The following is a 14,617-nucleotide window of genomic DNA, read 5'->3' on the forward strand; positions in this document are numbered from 1 at the left end:
TACTGGTTAGTTCATAATGTTGTTCCACCTATAGGGTTGCAGATCCCTTTAGCTCCTTGGGTACTTTCTCTAGCTCCTCCATTGGGGGCCCTGTGTTCCATCCAATAGCTGACTGTGTTATGCTTACATACATATGCATACGTACACATGTGTGTATGCAGCATCCGTGAGATTCATGGAGTATTGATATTTAAAACTTAGTAAATAGCCTAAACAGATTAAAACTGCTAGTAAATGGAGTAGTAAAGTGAAAGATTAATTTGAAGAAGTTGCTAGGAACAAAGTATAGAGAAAGAAATATAGAGGAAGTAAGATATAGATGGTATCTACATCTGATCTGATAGAGAGAACGAGAAAAGGCAAGATTCAGGGAAAACCAGCTCACGCCTCCCCAGAGGTGCTGAAAATTGAATCCGTAAACTGAGTAAGCCTTGCTTAGTAACCTGAAAATCTAACAAGAAAAGTGTCTAAAATAGCAGGGATAGAGGAACCATCTTAGAACTGACCAAGAACTGATGGAGTGGTACCTCTAAGGGCAGTGCGGCTGACAGAGGACTGCCCAAGAGCTGGAAGACAGAGGCCAGCAGCAGCAGCAGCAACAGAAGCGCTTCATAGTGCAGAGTGGGGCTGGAGGGCGGCTTCTTCCCCATCCTCTGGCTTTTACAGAGTTCTTTCTGTCCCCCTTTCAGTAATGTTCCCTGGACATTGGTGGTTAAGTATCCATGCCCCTTTTACAGCTGAGCCGTACTCATTCTCATCACTTGGGCCAGTTACGAGTCTCCGCATTAACTGTTGACCACTGTAAATAGTCGCCTCTCAGTCCAAGGTTGGGTACAGCACTGATCTTTGTATGTAAACAGAAATACTTAGAAAGAAGGCTTTTTAAAATTAATGTGTATAAGAATTTTAATTTCATGTATGTCTGTGTACTTTGTGTGCCTATTACTCTGAGGGGCTGAAAGAGTGCCAGATTCCCCAGGAACTGGAGTTACAGATGGTCGTAAGCCGTGGTGATTTTGGATGTTGGCAATTGAAATCTGGTCTTCTGGAATAGCAGCTAGTGCTGTTAACCGTTGCGTTGTCTCTCCAGCCCCAGAAGGCACTTGCCATGTCTCTTTAGCCAATCCACACTGGTGGGCTCCCCACCAGAGCCTACAATCTTCCCAGCAGTGGGCTTTTGGCCAGGTTTACAGTATCAGGCATGGATTGCTCCTGTGAAGGAGGACTCAGATCCAGTCAGAAAGTGTCTGGTTACCCCTGACAGTTCTGCCCATTTTGCTCCTGTGGGCACATCTTGCCTGACAGGTTTGTACTACTGTATATAGGGTCCCCTGCTGGAGAAGACCACTGATAGCTGTAGAGTGCCTTCCAGCACTAGGAACACTAGCCAGCAGGGAGGCAGATTTCAGGCTAGTGCTAGCTTGATTTCGGTCCTGCACACAAAGTGTAGGGTGCCTTCAACAATAGCGTATACACCCTAGTTGTGATGGGAATGTGATCATTGGAAATAGCATGGGTCATTTCGGGGACCTATGACTTCCAAGTGTGCCATGCCTGGTGTTGATATTTTCATGTAACAATCCATGTTTTATGAGGACAACATTGTCTACTACTCCTGCAAGATACCTCTGTTGAAATCTCTTTTTTTTTCTTAAAGAATGACATATTTTGGTTAAGCTGCACAGCAGTGGCTTTCCACCGGGCTACCGTACGTCCCCAGTGCTGGTTACTCTGCCCCTCTCTTCATCTCCTCCCATCTTCTTCCCCCATCACTGCTTAAGCCCTGACTCCCTGTACTATTCCTCTCTGCTTTTGTTTTGTTTTTGTTTTTCCAGACAAGATTTCTTTGTTGTAGCCCTGGCTGTCCTGGAATTCTCCCTACAGACCAGGCTGGCCAAAAACTCAGAGATCTGCCTGCCTCTGCCTCCCGAGTGCTGGGTTAAAGATGTGCTCCACCACGGACCTGGCAGTTCTCTCTGCTTTTATGTCCTCTGTGCTGAGAGCAGCTTTGTGCCAGGCTCCTTACTAAGTATTTCTCGTGTATGATTTCTCACAGAAACTTTATGTAGGTGTGGTCGCTATCCTCATTTTACAGATTGCAGATTATATACCTAGACACTGCTGGTAAATGGCAGAGCCAGAGTTTGAACTGCCTGAACCCGATATCTGGTATTTCTCACTTTATCATGCTATTTCCCTATTGATAGTAGATACAATTTTAAATATGGGGCTTTTCTTAAAGAAGAAGCTTTTTAAAGAAAATTCATTTATTTTTACACTCCATATTCCATTCCCTGCCCCCCATCCACTCCGACTGCTCCACATCCCACACCTCCTCCCTACCCCAACCCCCATCTCCATGTGGATGCCCCCAACCCCCACCCCACCTGACCTCTAATCTCCTGTGGTCTTCAGTCTCTTGAGGGTTAGGTGCATCATCTCTGAATGAACACAGACCTAGCAGTCCTCTGCTGTATGTGTGTTGGGGGCCTCATATCAGCTGGTGTATGCTGTCTGTTTGGTGGTCCAGTGTTTGAGAGATCTCGGGGGTCCAGATTAATTGAGACAGCTGGTCCTCCTACAGGATCACCCTTCTCCTCAGCTTCTTTCAGCCTTCCCTAATTCAACAACAGGGGAGAGCTGCATCTGTTCATTAGTTGGGTGTGAATATCTGCATCTGACTCAGCTGCTTGTTGGGTCTTTCGGAGAGCAGTCATCATAAGTCCCTTTTTGTGAGTGCTCCATAGCCTCAGCAATAGTGTCAGGACTTGGGCCCTTCCCATGAGCTGGACCCCACTTTAGGCTTGTCACTGGACCTTCTTTTCCTCAGGCTACTCTCCATTTCCATCCCTGTAATTCTTTCAAACAGGAACAATTATGGGTCAGAGTTTTGACTGTGGACAGGTTTGTACTACATCCCTCACTTGATGCCCTGACTACCTGCTGGAGGTGGGCTCTATAAGTTCCCTCTCCCTACTGTCTGGATTTCATCTAAGGTTCTTCCCTTTGATTCCTGAGAGTCTCTTACCTCCCAGGTCTCTGGTACATTTTGGAGGGTTCCCCCCAACCCCCTATTTCCCTAGGTTGTCTGTTTCCATTCTTTCTGCTAGCCCTCAGGGTTTTCTTCTGTGCCAAGAGTAAGAAGCTGTTTCTTAATACACATGAAATTCCTAATGAGTTTTAAGTCCATTTCCTCTTAAGTAAGGAGCTTTTCAGTGTCGGGCATAAGAGGCTTGGGTTTCCTGTACACATGGAATTCCTAACGAGTCCAGACAGTTCTGTATTCTACATTAGGTCTTTAGTGTTATTTTGCACTCGGCTTCCATTTCTTCTTTGCTTTGCTGTGTCTTCTGTCTCTCAATATCTACACTATTAATGGTCTTAATCTTTCCTTAAGGGCTGTGTGCAAGAAGTTTGGGCTGCATGTGAGTCGAATGATGCTGGCCTTCCTGGTGCTCAGCACGGGCATGTTCTGCTCATCGTCTGGTAAGTGGACGGACGGACGGCTGAGGGGTGGAAGGTTTACCTTCCTGTACAGTTGCACTGATGAAAGGAAGCCCTCACTTTTATAACCCGAATCCTGGGCAGGTCTCTGTCTGCTTCATCAAGATCAACAGAGACCTCAGATATTTCTCATCTTTTGTCATTAGCAACTAGAATGGACATCATTATTTATCATCTTTCTGTGAAAGTCGCATCTCACATTGTTTATGTTTTATTTACTTTGGTAATCCAGAAACAGATTTGTATGTGTGGGGACTTCCTGTGAGTATTTTTAGTTTTACAATGTCAGTTGAGGCACTTATGTGCACAGAGGCTTTGCTAAACTAGAGCCTTTGGAGCTGACACTTGCTGAGTGTCTTAAATCTCATTGCCTATCCCGTTGGAGGTCTTGTTAGAACCAGCTGGTTTCTCTGCTCTGGGGATGGTCCTTCTGAAGCATCAACAGCCACACTTTTGTTTAGAGTTGTTAGGAATAGTTCGCTGTGTGGCAAAGGCCTTGAGTGTGTTCAGCACACTGTAACAAGGTTATGGTAAATATGATAATTAAGGGGCTTTGCTAATGTTAGAATGTGGTTCTGAGCTTTGAGAGGGCTTCCTAGACACCCTGTAGGGTACAGGTTTGAACCAGGGTGTCTCAGAGCACATCAGAACCCGTATATCATCCGCAAAGATGCTAAGTCTTTTGAACCATGTTTCTTGCATGGAAGTAAGTGTGACATTCTTGGGGAGACTGGATTTTTGTAAGCTTTACATTTAGGTACAGGCCAGAAAAAGGAATGGCATGGGTAGTGCTGTGGAATCTATGGCCTTGTGCACTCACAGGTGCGAGAAAATAAAAATCAGTGCGACTTGCTTTCTGAAAAGCAGTGTTTTCAGTCCTTCCTTCCTCTCCTTTCCTTTTTCTGTTTATTTCTTTCTACACCGGGCCTCGTGTAGCCTCAGACTCGCTGTACAGCCAAGGATGCCCTTGAACTTCTGATCATCTTCTTTCTACCTTCTGAGGGCTGGAGTCATAGGTGTGGCTAGTGTTTTTGTGGTTGTTGGACTTGAACCCAGGGTTTTGTGCATCTTAAGCAAGCACTCCAGCAACTGAGTCACGTCTCCAGCCTTACTGCTTGTTCCTAATAGAATGTTTCACCAAACATGTTTACAATGATTGGCGTTTTGTAGTGCAGGTGAAGTTTTAAAAATCAGCACTAACCTCAGACTGTGGTTTCTTCCATCCATTTCTTTACTCTCGCAGCATTCCTCCCCAGCAGCTTCTGCATGTACACCACGCTGATCGCCATGACTGGATGGTATATGGACAAGACACCCATTGCTGTGCTGGGAGTAGCAGCCGGTGCCATCTTAGGGTGGCCGTTTAGTGCAGCTCTTGGGTAAGAAACCAAAGTTATTCCTCTCCCATCCATCACTGGGCATTTGGTCAGTCCTAATGTTGGATGCAGATTGCCATGGCAGCATCTGAAGGGAAAGGAAAGGGATTGATTGACAGAGACTCTGGGGAGCAAAAGCGTAGTATACTTGTTGTTCATTGGTGTGATTTATCCTAATGAGAACAGCGACTACCTACCTCCTGCTGAGTGTTAGCATTACTGGCATTGCCAAACCCTTCACATATTTTTATTTCTAAATCTTAGACCTCTGCAAGAAAATACAATGAAATTAGTATTTTATAAATGAGAAAACAGGCACTAAGATTTGGAGTAATTTGCCCTTAAGATTATGCCTGCTTTTTACCATGCTTTAGTAGCATAGATAAATTGTACATACTGGCTTCAGATGACAGTTTCATGTGTGTGTGTGCAATGCATTTCAGTCATCTCTCCTGTGTTAAGCTCTTGCCGTCCGTCCTCCCTCTCCTGCGAATCCCCCTCTCTTTTATAAAGCTGCTGCTGTTTTCCCACACAGCTCCATTCTGTGCTGTGCATTTTTCTTATCACCAAGGCTTGATGTGTTTCCTTTTGTCTTTCTCTTTCCTTAAAAAAGAAAATGATTTTTATGTTCAAGTGGTGCATGTACGTCTGTGCACACGTGTGCCCTGTTCCCAGAAAGCGGTATTAGATTCCCTGGAACTGAGCTGCCGTGTGGGTCCTCTGGAAGAGCAGCCCATGCTGTAACCCACTGCGGCGTCTCTCCGCACCCCTTCGCTCTGTTTCCACTACTTCCTTCTTGGTTTGTGCTGGCTTAACTTGTTGTTTATACTGGAGAAATGGCTCAGTGATTACGAACAAGCCTGGATTTGGTTCCCAGCATCCACGTTGGGTGGCTTACAGCTGCCTATTACTGTAGTTCCAGGGGATCCACCACCCTCTTCTGGGCTTTGTAGGCTCCAGTACCCACATATGTAAATATGCATTATATGGGTGATTAAAAAAAAATCTTGGGGCTGGAGAGATGGCCCAGTGGTTAAGAGCATTGACTGCTCTTCCAGAGGTCCCAAGTTCAAGTCACAGGAACCACATGGCTCACAACCATCTGTAATGAGATCCAATGCCCTCTTCTAGTGTGTCTGAAGACAGCAACAGTGCATTCATTGTCATATACATAAAATAAAAAAACTTAAAAGCCGGGCGTGGTGGTGCACGCCTTTAATCCCAGCACTCGGGAAGCAGAGGCAGGCGGATTTCTGAGTTCGAGGCCAGCTTGGTCTACAAAGTGAGTTCCAGGACAGCTAGGACTACACAGAGAAACCCTGTCTCGGAAAAACAAAACAAAACAAAACAAAACAAAAAACGTAAAAAATGGTCTAGTTGTTATTAAGGTTATTTTAAATATAGTATTCCATGTTTAAAAAGTACCTACCTAATTGGGNTTCTTGCATGGAAGTAAGTGTGACATTCTTGGGGAGACTGGATTTTTGTAAGCTTTACATTTAGGTACAGGCCAGAAAAAGGAATGGCATGGGTAGTGCTGTGGAATCTATGGCCTTGTGCACTCACAGGTGCGAGAAAATAAAAATCAGTGCGACTTGCTTTCTGAAAAGCAGTGTTTTCAGTCCTTCCTTCCTCTCCTTTCCTTTTTCTGTTTATTTCTTTCTACACCGGGCCTCGTGTAGCCTCAGACTCGCTGTACAGCCAAGGATGCCCTTGAACTTCTGATCATCTTCTTTCTACCTTCTGAGGGCTGGAGTCATAGGTGTGGCTAGTGTTTTTGTGGTTGTTGGACTTGAACCCAGGGTTTTGTGCATCTTAAGCAAGCACTCCAGCAACTGAGTCACGTCTCCAGCCTTACTGCTTGTTCCTAATAGAATGTTTCACCAAACATGTTTACAATGATTGGCGTTTTGTAGTGCAGGTGAAGTTTTAAAAATCAGCACTAACCTCAGACTGTGGTTTCTTCCATCCATTTCTTTACTCTCGCAGCATTCCTCCCCAGCAGCTTCTGCATGTACACCACGCTGATCGCCATGACTGGATGGTATATGGACAAGACACCCATTGCTGTGCTGGGAGTAGCAGCCGGTGCCATCTTAGGGTGGCCGTTTAGTGCAGCTCTTGGGTAAGAAACCAAAGTTATTCCTCTCCCATCCATCACTGGGCATTTGGTCAGTCCTAATGTTGGATGCAGATTGCCATGGCAGCATCTGAAGGGAAAGGAAAGGGATTGATTGACAGAGACTCTGGGGAGCAAAAGCGTAGTATACTTGTTGTTCATTGGTGTGATTTATCCTAATGAGAACAGCGACTACCTACCTCCTGCTGAGTGTTAGCATTACTGGCATTGCCAAACCCTTCACATATTTTTATTTCTAAATCTTAGACCTCTGCAAGAAAATACAATGAAATTAGTATTTTATAAATGAGAAAACAGGCACTAAGATTTGGAGTAATTTGCCCTTAAGATTATGCCTGCTTTTTACCATGCTTTAGTAGCATAGATAAATTGTACATACTGGCTTCAGATGACAGTTTCATGTGTGTGTGTGCAATGCATTTCAGTCATCTCTCCTGTGTTAAGCTCTTGCCGTCCGTCCTCCCTCTCCTGCGAATCCCCCTCTCTTTTATAAAGCTGCTGCTGTTTTCCCACACAGCTCCATTCTGTGCTGTGCATTTTTCTTATCACCAAGGCTTGATGTGTTTCCTTTTGTCTTTCTCTTTCCTTAAAAAAGAAAATGATTTTTATGTTCAAGTGGTGCATGTACGTCTGTGCACACGTGTGCCCTGTTCCCAGAAAGCGGTATTAGATTCCCTGGAACTGAGCTGCCGTGTGGGTCCTCTGGAAGAGCAGCCCATGCTGTAACCCACTGCGGCGTCTCTCCGCACCCCTTCGCTCTGTTTCCACTACTTCCTTCTTGGTTTGTGCTGGCTTAACTTGTTGTTTATACTGGAGAAATGGCTCAGTGATTACGAACAAGCCTGGATTTGGTTCCCAGCATCCACGTTGGGTGGCTTACAGCTGCCTATTACTGTAGTTCCAGGGGATCCACCACCCTCTTCTGGGCTTTGTAGGCTCCAGTACCCACATATGTAAATATGCATTATATGGGTGATTAAAAAAAAATCTTGGGGCTGGAGAGATGGCCCAGTGGTTAAGAGCATTGACTGCTCTTCCAGAGGTCCCAAGTTCAAGTCACAGGAACCACATGGCTCACAACCATCTGTAATGAGATCCAATGCCCTCTTCTAGTGTGTCTGAAGACAGCAACAGTGCATTCATTGTCATATACATAAAATAAAAAAACTTAAAAGCCGGGCGTGGTGGTGCACGCCTTTAATCCCAGCACTCGGGAAGCAGAGGCAGGCGGATTTCTGAGTTCGAGGCCAGCTTGGTCTACAAAGTGAGTTCCAGGACAGCTAGGACTACACAGAGAAACCCTGTCTCGGAAAAACAAAACAAAACAAAACAAAACAAAAAACGTAAAAAATGGTCTAGTTGTTATTAAGGTTATTTTAAATATAGTATTCCATGTTTAAAAAGTACCTACCTAATTGGGTATAGCTCAGTGGTAGAATGTTTGCCTAGAGTGTATAAGACAGCAGCCCAGCGACAGACAAGGCAGACTTAATGAGGTAAAAGGAGTGGTTGGAGATTGGGGATGATGCATGTAAGCAGGAGGGCTCAAGTTTGATCCCCAGCAGGCACTTGAAAGGCAGGTGTGGTGGTGCTCCTGTAATCCTTGTGCCGGGGGAGACAGACGACTTTCTAGAGCATGGGCCAGCTAGCCTAGCAGAATTGAAGAGCTCTAGGGTCTGTGACTGACCCTGTCTCAGAGAGTGAAGCCGAGAGCAACTGAGAGTGGCTCTGACTGACCCTGTCTCAGAGAGTGAAGCCGAGAGCAACTGAGAGTGGCTCAGCAGGTAGCTGTGCAAGCCTGGAGATCTGAGTTTGATCCCTGGAAGGGATATAAATGTGGAAGGGACAGAACTGACTCCTCAGTGCTATCCTCTGACCTCTGTACACGTCATGACGTGTGCATTTGTGAGGTGCAGGATAACAAGTGTACATGACTATATCTTACATGTCCAAAACATCCAGGCCACTGTCAGGTTTGTCCAGCAGTTTAGTGCTTGGGTTGGGGTCCATCTGTGACATGCGTGTCTCTCTGATGGGTCCACATTAGTTTTGAGGGCATCTTGTCACAAACCAGCTTCCTTCCTCCTCTGCCCCGGGACAGCTGTTCTGTTCTCTGCTCAGCGTGGGTGTGCGTGGCTCTGTCCCTAGCATGTGGGGCTTGGCTTAAGACCTCCCTTTGTGTCTCCGTTGAACAGTTTACCCATCGCCTTGGACTTGCTGGCCAGGAAGCACAGGTGGAAGAGTTTCCTCCTCTGGTCCCTGGTGGCCCTGGCTCTCTTCTTGGTGAGTGTCCTTTTGTCTGGCTTTGCTCTAATGCTCTCAGTGGCGTCTGCTGTGGGGAGGGAGGCATCAGGGGGGTCATTTTTTTCTTGTTCCCAAGTTTTTCCACTAGCGTTTTGAGAACTTCATCTGGTGTTTCTCTTTCTGCTTTAGGTGCCCGTGGTGGTCATTGACAGCTACTATTACGGGAAGTTGGTGGTTGCCCCCCTCAACATTGTTTTGTATAACGTCTTTACATCTCATGGACCTGATCTTTATGGTAAGGCTTGACAAAACTTGAGGAAAAAGTAGAAAATAGTGTAATTTACCTGAGTTTCATAATTTTAATCCATTTCTCTCATTTCATCAAATCCACTCCACCTCCGTCCCTCATCTTTTCCCTCCCTCCCTCCCTCCTTTCCTTCCTCCTCTCCTTCTTCCTCCTCTCTGGGCTTTAGCTGTAGCTCAGGTTGGCCTTGAACTCCTGATCTTCCTCCTATATTCTGAGTATGATGGGGTAGCAGCATGCACTGGCCAAATGTGGTGTTTGTGCGGTATCCTATTCTGCAGTTTGAGCTCTCTGTCAGCAGTGGCAGCAGAGCCACTGTGTCTCCTTAGCTGGTGTGGCAGTAAGCACTGGCTCTGCACTGCTGAGCATTGTCCCCAGTTGCAGACTTAGAGAGCTCTGAGGAGTGCCAGCTATGCATGGTGCTATTTAGTAGCCAAAACTGGCCTCAAACTTATAGCAGTCCTCCTGCCTCAGCCTCCCACATGATAGGATTACAGAGTTGAGCTTCCAGGCCTGTTCATCTTTTTAGTCATCAACCCCTTTTGAGCTGGTTGCAGTGGTGCACACCTGTGATCCAGCGCTGGAGAGCTGGAGGCAGGAGGAGGGGGAGCAGTCCAAGGCTGGCTGCATGAGACTTCATCTTAAATAACAATAAAAACCAAGCTTTCTGTTACCAGGAAGTAAGCACAATAGCAAAAGAAAATGAAAACAGTCCCATCAAGTTTGTGTCATATTTCTAACTTCTAGGAGTATATTCCTACATTTTCTCTGTACACACATTTGATGTTAGGTTTTTTTTTTTTTTAGGAAAGAAAGTTTTGAAAATCTACAAAGTGAGCAAATGAGAGTAGAGCAGCATGGGAGGGCGAGTAGATAGATGAAAATAAACCCGAATGCCTGTACTTGCTCAGGGATGTAGTCCCCAGGTACCTGGGTACCTCCATCTCTTTCTTACCCCACTCCAGTCTCGTTTTATTTGACCTCTGAGGGCATCTGAGCTGGTATTAATTACAGACGAATGAGTTAGTGGTTTTTTTCTAGATCAGCCAAGTCAGTAAATACTTTATCAGGGAATTTCCCCATGAGATTAGCGTGGCTCCTTTTCCTCCAACCTCCTAGGTCTGTCCAGAGCATACCCTGTATTTAAATATCCTAGCTTTGTTAGGACTCGGGCTGATGTCATCTCTGTATCGCAGGTAAGCTTCTGTGTCTGGTACTTGCTTTGTGATGGCCAACTGAACCAGTAGCTTGCTTTAGGAGCCTCTAGATGTCTCCCTTCAGCTATGGACACTTTGCATATTTTAAATTGCTCCTTATTTAGGATTATTTATAAATTTCATTTGACTCTAGTCAGTCCAGACTGCGTGGTGAAAGATCCATTTACATCTACCTAATTGGAAATATATTCATTCTTTATAGGTGAATTGGTTAATTTGTGTTACTTTTGAAAAACTGGCTTCTTCGTTTTTACAAACTGGCTTATTCTTTGTATGCTGACTGCTCATAAAACTTTTGTGAAAAAATATGAAAGTGGTGCATCTTTTTGTATTCCTTTAGACAGCTCTAGAAATGATCAGTCTAGTGGGGACAGTAGAGATCCGATGCTCCTAGTTTAACAGGGGGCCTGGTTAAAGGGCCCTGTGCTAGGTTTGGGGCATAGTAGAGCCGGAGCCAGTCTTTCCTTGGACACTGGCGTCTGATGATCGTTTCATCCAGTGTTTGGCTGAGAAGAGTTTTAAAGTTGTGTGCCACTTTATAAATCTGCCTTAATTTTACTCAATCTAATTTTGTTCTTTTGGATGTAGAGTACTGGTGGTTGGTGTCTCAGCAGTGGCCAAAACTCTGTAGGGCTTGTCCCTACAGAAGCACGGCCATGGAAGCAATTGTGAACTTTAGGTACTGTAGGGAGCTGGCCTCAAGGATCGCTGCATAGAAGTTGCCCAGGAACACAGATTCTCTTCTGACCAGAATTTGAATTTGAGTTCTGTTTTTGAGACAGGGTTTCTCTGTGTAGCCTTGGCTGTCCTGTAGCTCAGAGGCGCTCCTCCTCCTCCTGCCTCTGCCTCCTTCAGTAAGTCCTGTCACACCACGACTGATTTCTGTCCTTTAAAAGTGTTAACTCGTTCTTGCTTCAGCATGCCTCTTGCAGAGGGACTACTGCTATCCTAGCCTTAAGTTGGGACTCCTTGTGCATTGTAGGTTTATAGTAAAAAGTTATCAAGAAGGAATGAATGATTGATTTTTAGAGTATCAGTCATTACTGCTGTGTCTTAGAACTGCTTTAGTTGGATACAGTGCTGACTTGGGATTTTTCGTGATACAAAAGGAGAATAGCACATATAAATTACTTTAAAATACTTGCTGGCTGTCCTTTGGCTCAGTATCGAGGACCAGCTTTTGTGGGTGCTTTGCTGCTATGAAGTCATCAGGGAGGTGGGGTGCTCTTGTCCTGGAGGTCCAGCTCTTTCATGTGAAGGTTTGACACGATTTTGCATTCTTTTTGCTATTTTACAAGACTTTCCTGTTTGAAGTGCCTCACTAGCTATTGTAGGCACCCACTTTACCTGAAAATTAAAAGTTTATTATGGTGATAATTTTTTTGCATGTGTTTTTCGTATGTAAGAACACAACAAGCCTGCTAATCCTTTCTGGGTTAATGTGTAGTGTTCAGTTAAAGAAATATTGAATACATTACACTTGAGAACTTGGCTCTCATCTGACACAACCTGCTATTTTATAAGACTGCCAAGACTGTAAGTATAATACAGTAGATTATCTGCTGTGGGCAGACAGTCACAGGGACAAGTCCCTCTGGTGGAGTCAGGATCAATGTGACTCTGGAGTGGAGCCTTGGAGGAGCTGGGGCAGGGCTATGCTGGTTCCCAGGTCTGCGCTGCTGTGGAGGAAAGGGTGAATGTTAGGATTGGCTTGCTTGTTTGTTTTAGATGCCACAGATAGAAACAGGGTTTGGAACATACCAGACAAATAATGTACACTGACCTACATGTCCAACCTAAATACAAGGTTTCTAAGCTCCTTTTGCAGCAGAGGTTGACGTTTCAAACATAAGCAAGGTGACTTGAGACTCTGTTAGATTGTAAGCATGGAAATAGCCTCTTTATTGTTTCTGGTATCAAAGAGGTGCTCTATAATTTGCTGGCTTAAATAGCAATTTTAAAAGTTTTAAATTTTACTTTGTGTATGTGGATGTTTTACCTGCATGTATGCCTGTGTGCCATCTAAGTGCCTGGTCCCTTTGGAGGCCAGAAGTGGGCGGCAGACCCCCCTGGAACTGGAGTAAGCAGTCTGATGCAGATGCTGGGATCAAACCCTAGTCCTCTGGAAGAGCAGCAAGTGCTCTTAGCCATGGAGCCATCTTTCCAGCGTTAAGTAGCATATTCCAGACCTGAGGTGGTTCCCCCTTTTTAACACCAGTGGAAAAAACCCTCTACCCTCCTCTAGGTGTTTGATGTCTTAGGCTTACTGAATTAGCTATTATCTGGCAGAAATTTTATACAAATTGTGATCTTCTTGTTAGAAAAATTATGAGCTAGGCATTATCTTTATTTCCTGATGAGGACATGAAATCGAGATAGGGAGGAACGTGCAAAATGGTTAAGAAAGCCGCAGACAAGGGTGAAAGCCAGGGTTCTTCAGTTTCTATATGCTTATGTTTTTTTCTCCAGTAAAAATATCCTTCATAAAACTCTGGGATTTGGTCATCAAGGCTACAGATAGACTCATAAACAGAAGGAGCTTGGGGCCGGAGAAAGGCTCAGCATTTAAGAGCATTGGCTGCTCTTGCAGAGGACCCAGGTTGAGCTCCCAGCACCTACATGGCAGCTCACAACTTTACATCCAGTTCTAGGAGATTGAGTGCCTTCTGTTGGCCTCCACAGGCATCAGGCATGTGCATGTGAACAGAATTACATGTAGGTAAAGCACTCATGCACATGAAATAATAAAAAGAAATCTGAAAGCATGAGTTGCAAGATACAGAGAGCAGGTCCAACCCAAAGGACGTCTGAGAAGTTACTCATGTGAAGTTCTGCACATTTTGGCTGAAAGATGGTCAGGAGCCCTGGCCAGTGTGGATGATGGAGTGACACGCACGCGCAGCGTGCTTCACACGGGATAATTTTGCTGCCAAGTCCTTGTTGAGAAAGAACAAGGCATTCAGGAAATACAGAGCAGTGTAGACTGGAACTGCAGAGTCATGGACAGGACATGCCTATGGGGGTCAGAGGTCATGGACAGGACATGCCTATGGGGGTCAGAGGTCAGAAAGTCCTGAGTTCTGCCTCTGGTAGGGTTTCAAGTTCTCAGATGGTGTTCTCTGGCCCCTTGCCCCGTGCTCCTCATGCAGAGATCACTGAGTTTTCCCAGACCTGTGCTTTGTACCTTAGGTCAGGATCCTGTAGACTGTGGATGTTTGTCACCATCCCTCCTGTTAACCGAGGGAAGGTCTCAGAGGGCCAGGAGAGCGAGTGCCTTTGTTATAGTGCCCACCATTTGCTGTTCCTAAGCTGACATGATGCCTCCTAGGGGTCTGATGGCGCCCGCTTAGAGTTGACTGGCAGGCAGTGCTGTCCTGCAGCCTCTGCTCTTGCTTACCCTGGCTTCTTGGTGCTAGTGTGACATTTGTAAGAAGACCTATTATTTAGGTCCCACTGTCATATAAAATTATAGGCCTTTGCAAAACAGGTTTCCCATCATTCAGTCTATGGATTAATAAACATGATTCCTTCTTTTAGCCTCTTTGAAGACTCCCTTAGCTCATTTGAGTGGAAGGAACAGAGGCACTTTGCCTACACAGGGAGACCCTGCTGCCAGCCTGCTACAGAGTCCTCTTGTCTCCCCTCCCCCCAAATGCTCAGCTTGCCAACCTGAGGTGCATTTTCTTGCACTGTCAACTTGGACCCAGCCTTGTAAGCATCAGCATGGTAAAGCCTGAGATGGAAGCTGCCACTCTTAGGGCATGCAAGCCATTGAATATGGGGGACACCCGCTAGCTGAATTAAAAGTCATTTTTTTATTTTATTTTTTGTT

At 45.3% G+C, this 14,617-nt stretch overlaps 1 protein-coding gene across 3 annotated transcripts in view; it reads left to right on the forward strand.

Moving 5' to 3' along the window:
• Alg9 (ALG9 alpha-1,2-mannosyltransferase) overlaps positions 1-14,617 on the forward strand; it is a 71,257-nt gene that overhangs the window by 9,847 nt on the left and 46,793 nt on the right. For 2 of the 3 annotated variants that reach the window (XM_021172705.2, XM_029481947.1), the window contains exons 5-8: positions 3,398-3,486; positions 4,748-4,883; positions 9,216-9,303; positions 9,454-9,559. In XM_021172705.2, the coding sequence (XP_021028364.1) occupies positions 3,398-3,486; positions 4,748-4,883; positions 9,216-9,303; positions 9,454-9,559 (419 nt within the window). Of the gene's footprint in view, positions 1-3,397; positions 3,487-4,747; positions 4,884-6,866; positions 7,006-9,215; positions 9,304-9,453; positions 9,560-14,617 lie in introns of those variants that run through there. The other variant, XM_029481948.1, reaches the window with a different exon arrangement.

This window comes from Mus caroli, chromosome 9 (assembly GCF_900094665.2).
Source record: "Mus caroli chromosome 9, CAROLI_EIJ_v1.1, whole genome shotgun sequence".
NCBI classification, from domain to species: Eukaryota; Metazoa; Chordata; class Mammalia; order Rodentia; family Muridae; genus Mus; species Mus caroli.